Source organism: Cherax quadricarinatus, chromosome 77, assembly GCF_038502225.1.
Source record: "Cherax quadricarinatus isolate ZL_2023a chromosome 77, ASM3850222v1, whole genome shotgun sequence".
NCBI lineage: Eukaryota > Metazoa > Arthropoda > Malacostraca > Decapoda > Parastacidae > Cherax > Cherax quadricarinatus.
In genome coordinates, this window is record NC_091368.1 from 1660569 (window position 1) to 1668625 (window position 8057).

Consider the following 8057-nt stretch of genomic DNA (forward strand, 5'->3'; position numbering starts at 1 on the left):
GTTGGTAATTTGCACGATAATGATGTGTTGAAAACATGACAAGTGTCTAAACATTAAAATGGTATAAAATACCGACAGATTGTTAGGTAAGACACACATGCAACAGTTAGGTATCTTTATTTCGAAACGTTTCGCCTACACAGTAGGCTTCTTCAGTCGAGTACAAAAAAGTCTTCAAGTATCTTCTGCTTCTATCAACTTTTCTGTACTCGACTGAAGAAGCCTACTGTGTAGGCGAAACGTTTCGAAATAAAGATACCTAACTGTTACATACGTGTCTTACCTAACAACATGACAAGTATCTCTTGGTTATATACAAAATACTTGTGCAAGGATATATATTCAGAGGTTTGTATCCGTGTGCCTTTTTCAGAGTGAGAAATGGTATGGTGATACTGACAAGGTATGGAAAGACACACTTATGCAGGAGGGCCCCGCTTATTCGGCAGGTTAGGTTCTAGGCTACCGACGTAAAGTGAATCATATTCTTTCTTCACTTTCAAATGCATATAAAAGCCTGATAACGTGTTTACACTATCGTATATTAAGTTACCAATATAGCCAGGCTTAAAAAATGCATATATAGTACACACATTACTTAAAATATTTTCATTCTTAGCTCATAGTGAGTGGTAAATATATTTATTGTAGGAAGTCTGAATAAATGAAGAATGGGTATAAATGAAAACTGCTGTTATAGCAAAACACTGTAAAGTGAAGCGCTGTAAAGCAAAGCACTGTAAAGGGGAGCATGCCTGTATACAGTTCAGGACATTTATAGGAAACGTTTCACCACAAATGGCTTCTTCAGTCCTATTACAGACTCCTGCCAGTTTATAAACTCGTTTCTTAGTTATCTCTGTATTACAACAGAGGAAATCACTCTCTAAAATAAATGTCCTGAATTGTACATTTTTCAATGTATATGAACTGAGAAATATCTTATACACTGAGATAAATATATCTGTGCATTTACAACTAAAAGAAATATATATCTTAGTGTATTTCTCAGAGTATACACCAACAAGTGAATTTCTTAATGTATACACATTAACAGATGTATAGCTTTCACTGTATACATACGGAAAGTTTTCTTTAACAAGTCTTATGCATCCACTTACCTCTTCGTCGTCCTCTGTATCCCCAGAGTATCCAGCCTCCTTCAGGAGTCCTATTGGGTCTTCTTCAGGTAGAGGTGCCTCCTGTGAGCCTGATAACAGGGAATCTGACCCTCGACGAACCCAGAGTCGTCTGCAACCTGAGCGTCGAGGTTCTTGTTCCATTATTAGTGTTCCACTCTCATGAGTATCCTCTTCATCGCTGGACAAAATTATAGCTTTGCTCCGGGTTAGGGATGGGCGTGGGCGTGGGTGTGGGCGTGCCTGGGTACTATTTTTCAACGAAGGTGATGGTTCTGCACTGCCAGGAATCCTCACGAGCTCATTCTCCGAAAGACAGCGACGGGACGCTACCGGGGAGTACTCGGGTTGTAGATTCATGTTCGCTTCACTCTTGTAGGAATCACATATGGAAACACTATCGCTAAACGTGGAAGAATCGAGAGACGTTTTCAGCTTCCACTCTCTCACGTCGCTAACGTTTACATCCTCATATGCACAGTATTTTGTTTCACTTTGTTCTTTCTTCGTTATATAACCTTCTGATTTTGAGAGAGTGTTTTCATCCTGGGACAATAAGGACTCACGAGGAGACAACTTTTCTACAGACATGGAGATTCTCCTAGTCTCCCCATGATTGTGGCTGTCCAATAACTTCTCAAAGAACATTGCCAAGAGAGGGCGATCCGAAGTTGTCGACATGGCAGAAGTTGGCCTGGAAGAAGAGGTTGACGATGGCTTTGAAGTTCTTGGCGTCGGTACAGGTCGTAAGTCTTTAGATATTCTAGGAGCTGGAACTGGTGTTGGAGACGGCGTACTACTAGAACTTCTGTTCACTGCGTCCTGGCTTGGTGATTCCCTAAGACAAAAGTTTGTCTCTCTACATGAACTTACTTGGTTTTCCTGTTGAAGTTCAGTGATGTTAGTTTTTATGTCTGTAGTCACTGCTTCGACGCCCCGAGATTTCTTCAGCAATCGGGAAACGGCTTCTTCAGGTAACACTTTGTTTTTAACATTTAATGTAGCTTCTTTTCTTGTTTTGAATATACGTTTACCATCATAAACGATGCCACTTTTATTTTCTTCTGTGAAGTTCTTTTCTTTTTGCAAACTGAACATGGCTGTGTTACCTGAGTCTTTATATTGTAAACCATGAACCTTAAAGTCAGAATAGATGGAATCAGTTTTCGTCTCTACTAATATCTCTTCTTCCTTCTTAGTGGAAGTTGAATTTTCATCTGTTAATTTACCAGTGTCAGCAACGATTTTCTTAATTTTTAACCCTTTTAGTTTGCTTTCCATATGTTTAGCTTGTTTGCTCGCAGGTGTATCATCTCTACTCTGAGTTTGGCTCAACAAGACGGGGATTAAGTTTTCATTGAGGTCCTTGTTTTCTACAAGCATCGTAGGTTCTGAGCTCTCATCGTCAGATTGCATTTTTCCGTGCGCTGCGTCAGTTGTTCTAACTTCTATATCACTAGAACTAGTGTCCCAGTTTGTTTCCACTGTTGCATCAGTTGCTCTCGACTCTCCTTTTATAGCCCCAGAATCAGTGGTCCGAATTGCTTCCACTGTAACTGCCGCGTTTTGTTGCAGCTGTACATCATGTAATTTAGGTTCAATGTTTGAGCTATTGTTTGTTGGTACTGAGTTTTGTCTCATTTCGATATCAGATAACGTTTTTGGAGAATCTTGTGGGTTTCTCTCTCTTGCCTCTTTCTTTCCACTAGTTAAGGCAAGAGGTTTCTTTATATTAGTATTTTTGCATTCATTATTTGTTTCAGCGTATTGCTCGTCTCTTCCTAAAGACCACAGCCACTGCCCGCTGCCAAAATTATCATATTCACTCACAGGCGATACTATTTTCTCCACCAAATTGTTATCGTAAAATGGGAAAGGCGTGTCAAGTTCGGTGTTATTTTCAGCTTCAGAGTTCATACCATCTCGGGTTTTGTCGTCAGAATCAGGAGGTCCGTTGTGCAGATGCAGTGGAGATTCTTGGGTTCTCTCTGCTTCCAGGCAAGTGTCATCATTAACAAGTGGGTGTGGAGATGCTGCCGAGTCTTCATTACCACTTGAATCATCCTCTTTGGAATCGAAAGAATTCTGCGCAGTCAAAGCAAGGGGAGAATCTGGGATTACTTTAGAAGCGCTGAAAGAAAATATATCCTCTGGTTCCGGAGAGAGTGGATAGTCTAAGAGGGATTCATCGTCGCTGTTTTCGACAAGTGGAAATTTTTTGTAAGTGTCGTCACCGTCAGTCTCAGCATCTGTAGCGGAATCTTGATGGTCCAGCTCATCGATGCTTTCCTCAGTCGGGCGTCCTGAGCGAATCATATCCAAGTCGCTATCAACAAGGGAGAACCGTCGATAATTCTGAGCCTCCGTCTGAGAGCTCGAGTCAGCTGGTCTCCTGTACCCAGAGAGAATCTGGAATAACCTTGGGGGCTTAGGTGGCGGCGGCGGCGGCGTCTGGGGCACTGGTGCAGTGTCAACGGTTAAGTATTGGTTGTAGCTGTTGAACTTGTCGAAGACAAGTTTGGGTGGAGGTGGCCTCTTGGGTGGAGTTTTCTTTTTGCCAGAAGGTTTACGAGGGACTTTTCCAAGAGTCTCGTCGGTGATTTCACGATCCTCAAAGGAACTGACGCTTGACAGCTTCTTTACGATCCTCTGTTTCAAGCTGGGCTGCTCCTCGTTGGAACTCACACTGTTGTTCTTCATCACGAGACGGTGAAGAGAAGAAAAAAATCCACTGTCATCAGTTGAGCTTGCACTGAGTGACTGCTGTATAGTTGAATGTTCAGGAGATTCTTCGTGCATACTATTCCGTGATGTGCTTTGTTTTCTTGAGTCTGTGCTCTCTGATGTTCTTGAATCAGAAATTTTCCTTGACACTGTTTGAGTGTCGTATACGAAGACATCAGCAACACCTCCAGTCTCCTTCGCTTTGCTGTCAGTATCTGTTGTGACGATCACTTGAGGGACAGTTGGTGAGAGGTTGGTTTCAGGATCATTCAGCGAATCACTGATGGAATTATCATATAGTCTCTCACATACCGTAATACTTGTTTTTACAATTGTTTTTCCTTCACCCTTCTGTATTTTTTTTACATTTCCTCTTTTCTCTATGCTTGATTCTCCTTCATATTCTTGCATTTTTCGTTCATCATTGTGCATTCTTTTGCCTAAGATATCTTCGTCTTTGAATGCTAGTGTCTTCTCTACGTTCGAACATCGTTTTGCTCCTAAAACAGTAGTTTCTTGTTTTTTTAAATCACTTTTGTAATGTGTCGAGACAAGTTGCTTCTCGTTTTCTTTCCAATTAACGTGTGTTTGTAATCCGCACTCAATGATACTGTGTTCATCCTGCCTTTGTAGTTCCTCTTCTACCCTATTTTCTTTCCTTGCGTCGCATTTTGCAATGCATTCCCCTAAGGTTCCCTTCTCAAAATATTCTTCCTTCGCAAATCTATCAGTGTTGTGTCTTTCGTCTTCGTTGTTAGCTTTTACTGGCGAGTTATTAGGAGAGAACCTGGGACCAGCCAGATGTTTCTTCTTACTGGACTTGCAGTCTTTAGACGGCACTGAAGTCTCCCAGTCTGTACTGTCGTCCTCGTTCAGATCACCTGTATCTTTCTCATAATGTGAAGTGGCATCAGCAGAGAACTGTGCCTCGTTTTGCTTCAGGCAGGGAGTGGATGCTGCGCCAGAGATTTCCTCATTATTGAGAGACTTTTCGACGTATTGTGATTTACTGGAACGTGGAGATTTGTCGTCTGAGGCTGGTGTGTTGTGACTCTTGAATTGTTCCATTCCCTCATATTTCAAAATTATGTCGTGAACAGAACTTGTTCTGGATACTTTACCATGCGACTGAGAAAAGTTGATGTCTTTTCTTTCATCTTCATCGCTGTTATCTGAATTTCTATTTTTTTTGTCTTTTCTTTCCTCTTCCTGCTTGTCTTGCTCGTCTGAAGACATGCTTATTCTCTTGTCTTTATTTTCTTCTTTAGCTTGTTCCTCCGAAGAGCTCTTGGAAGTAGATATTTTTCCTGTAACGCTCGTGGTGTTCCCTAAGAGCGAGTTTCTGTGTAGTCTACACAAGCTTCGATAATAGTCTGCGTCATCATCGAAGTCGCCTGGTTCGATGCCTTCGTGGCTTAGAGTCAGTATCCTGGGGTCCACCAGGAATTCTTCCTGAGTTGGGTAATTATTCTCTTTCAAGATATCATCATAACTTCTCGAGAGACCGCTCGAACTTGCTTTCTCTAAGGCACTTAGATCTATTACACTTTTCGACTGCATACCCATTATATTTCTAAAAGCTCTCAATGGGCCTTTGGATTTGATCTTGGTGGGAGAGCGAACTCTAAAGTCGTAAGATGTATCAGGGATTTCATAAACCCATCTTTTGCCAAATTTCGTGTGTCGGATTTTATTGGTTGCCGAAGCCGATGACTCGATACTTGTAACACTGGTGATGGAATGAGAATCGCCATCTCCTGAACAGGTCTTTAGCTGAGGGAACTCACTGCAGTCTTTCGTGAAACCTGTTAACCTGGGTTCACCAACTTTATGACTGCGAAGCATGTGCAAGTTAGCTTTAAGATTGCTGAGTTTTCCCAAGTGCTCAGAGAGGTGACTTCCTCCAGATTTAATAGATGATTTGGCGTCAAAATCGAATTTTTTCTTTCTCAAAAATGGAACAGAAGATAAAGATGATGTCTCTGTTAACTCTCTCTTGTGAAATGTTCCAGGGTCAGATTTTTTCTTTCGAAGAAATGGAAGAGGCGAGCTTCGTGTTTTCTTTACCGTTGGTAATTTTTGTTCTTTATCTTCTGACCTCTGAGGTTTTTGGCTCAGTCCTTTCATCACAGTTTTTTTCTTCTCATTGCCATTGTCTTTTGATTTATGATATTCTTTCTGAGCTTTAGTTTGTTCTTCTGGAGGATATCTCATTACTTCACCGAATTGTGGGATTTCAAAACTCACTGATTTTCTTACTTCAGGTGAGGGAGATAGATGTCTGGGTTGCCTACGCTTCGGCACATCATTATCATCATTGTTCTGGTACGACTGCAAGGCAGAATAACTTTTCCATGACGATAATGATCGTTCTTGGTGCTGATGCTCAAGTTTAGCCTTTTGTGACATCTTGAATTCCTCATTCAGATTCACCTGCACACTCTTCCAGGAAGAGAGAGGCTGCAGTCTGCCAGCTTCGTCTTCATCAGGCTCTGGAGTCAACACAACACTCTCATTGCTGCCACTGCGTCCTACGTTTGAGGAAGAGCACAAGTCGTTGAATTCCTTCCGACTTGTTATTGACTTCGAGGAGGACCTCCTCTGCTTAACCTTCAGTTTCCTGTTATGCTTCTCCATCTTCTCAAGTTTGTTGAAATTCCCGTTTTCCGTGAAAGGCGTCATCGAAGTTACGCTTTTCTTATCATAAGACTCTCTTCTCCCGATCTTAGATATATGATCAAAGTCTTCGAATTGTCGTCTTGAGGAGTTTCCGGGTGGCGAGGAAGCGTTGTGATGCCCGTGATGCTGGCCTGAAGGTAGCATCTTGTATCTTTATATGATACTATAGCACCGTCAACTATCTCATGTTAGGGACGAAATGTATTCTCTATAATTACTCTCTTTTTTCGACATACAAACATTGCTTAACCAACGCAGCGTTCAACATTTTCATTTAACGGTCATTTTAAGGTACATGCTTAACACACATTTTTCAGGTCTAAGTTTACCACGCTCAAAAAAAAATCATTTCACACCTGCAGAAGATGGACACGACATTATACTTCACAATTTCTCAAAAAAATAATGAAGCAGAACCTTGAAACCGGACATAGGTAAGTAACAAGTGTTAAAATTACCTCCTTAAATAACGCAGTTGGTAATGACGCAGTTTTGTTCAACACAAACCTTCAGGTTCCTCAAAGTCAATTTCAGGTTCCTTGAAAATTTTGGTTTACATTTTTACACTTAATTTATGTGTCAAGTTTTCTACCTCAACCATTTTTTTCAGTAAGTTAAATCGGTTGGAAATATATAATTTCAAACATATTTATGTCTCTTACAAGTGAGAGTTTGTACATATATATATGCATATATATATATATATATATATATATATATATATATATATATATATATATATATATATATATATATATATATGTTACACAAGACAACACAGTTCATTAAATCACTATTTAAGTAAAGTTAATCATTTTGTTACAGTAATTTGGCTTAATAAATATGCAGAGTATATCCAAAAGCATATCCGTGCGAGGGATATATGTGGTATACCTTCAGGCACGCGTGGTATGACTATAGCTATGTGTAACACATCGTCCACACTGATCAGGGATTCAACACAGAATGAACCGACGAGGTGAGGGAGGGAAGGGAGGATGGAGAGAGGGGAGAGGGAGAGAGTGGAAGGGAGGAGGGAGTTTCAGAGGGTGTCATGGAGGGGGTGGGCGAGGAAGGGAGGCAGGAGGGAGAGCCAGCAACTGATGGAACACATGTTAGCACAGGTGTTGTGGCACTGGTGAATCATCCTCTTCACTTCTCCTTGCTCTCTCTCATATATATATATATATATATATATATATATATATATATATATATATATATATATATATATATATATATATAGATATATATATATATATATAATGCAAATATCGCAAACCAAGCAATACAGGATGCAAAACAACCACAGGGAGAGCAGAATGATAGCTCTAGGCCTTTCGTACTGCCGTCAACACATCATCAGGAGCTTGCAAACATGCAAGCTGAATTTCACGGTTAGTCAGTTATTTAGTTAGTATAAGGCATATAGAGGTTTTTAAAGTTACTAATACTATGCTCTGTACTTCTCGCCTCGCCTCGCCTCCCCATCTCTCTCTCTCTCTCTCTCTCTCT

General features: G+C 40.6%; 1 protein-coding gene across 1 annotated transcript; it reads right to left on the minus strand.

Moving 5' to 3' along the window:
• Positions 1-419: 419 nt before the first annotated feature.
• Positions 420-6995, minus strand: LOC128702020 (serine-rich adhesin for platelets-like). The gene is made up of 2 exons (XM_070101412.1): positions 1026-6995; positions 420-566 (listed from the first exon to the last, which is right to left on the minus strand). Exons 1-2 carry the CDS (start codon positions 6684-6686, stop codon positions 420-422), a joined length of 5808 nt encoding a protein of 1935 aa, XP_069957513.1. The 5' UTR covers positions 6687-6995.
• Between the last annotated feature and the right edge of the window lie 1062 nt (positions 6996-8057).

Bases quoted from the DNA above. Each gene is read 5' to 3' on its own strand.
- LOC128702020 (XM_070101412.1), bottom strand. From the start codon at position 6,686: ATGCTACCTTCAGGCCAGCATCACGGGCATCACAACGCTTCCTCGCCA. The intron at 567-1,025 runs GTTGGTGTATAC...GCATTTTTTAAG, and splicing joins ATACATTAAGAAATTCACTT to CCTGGCTATATTGGTAACTT.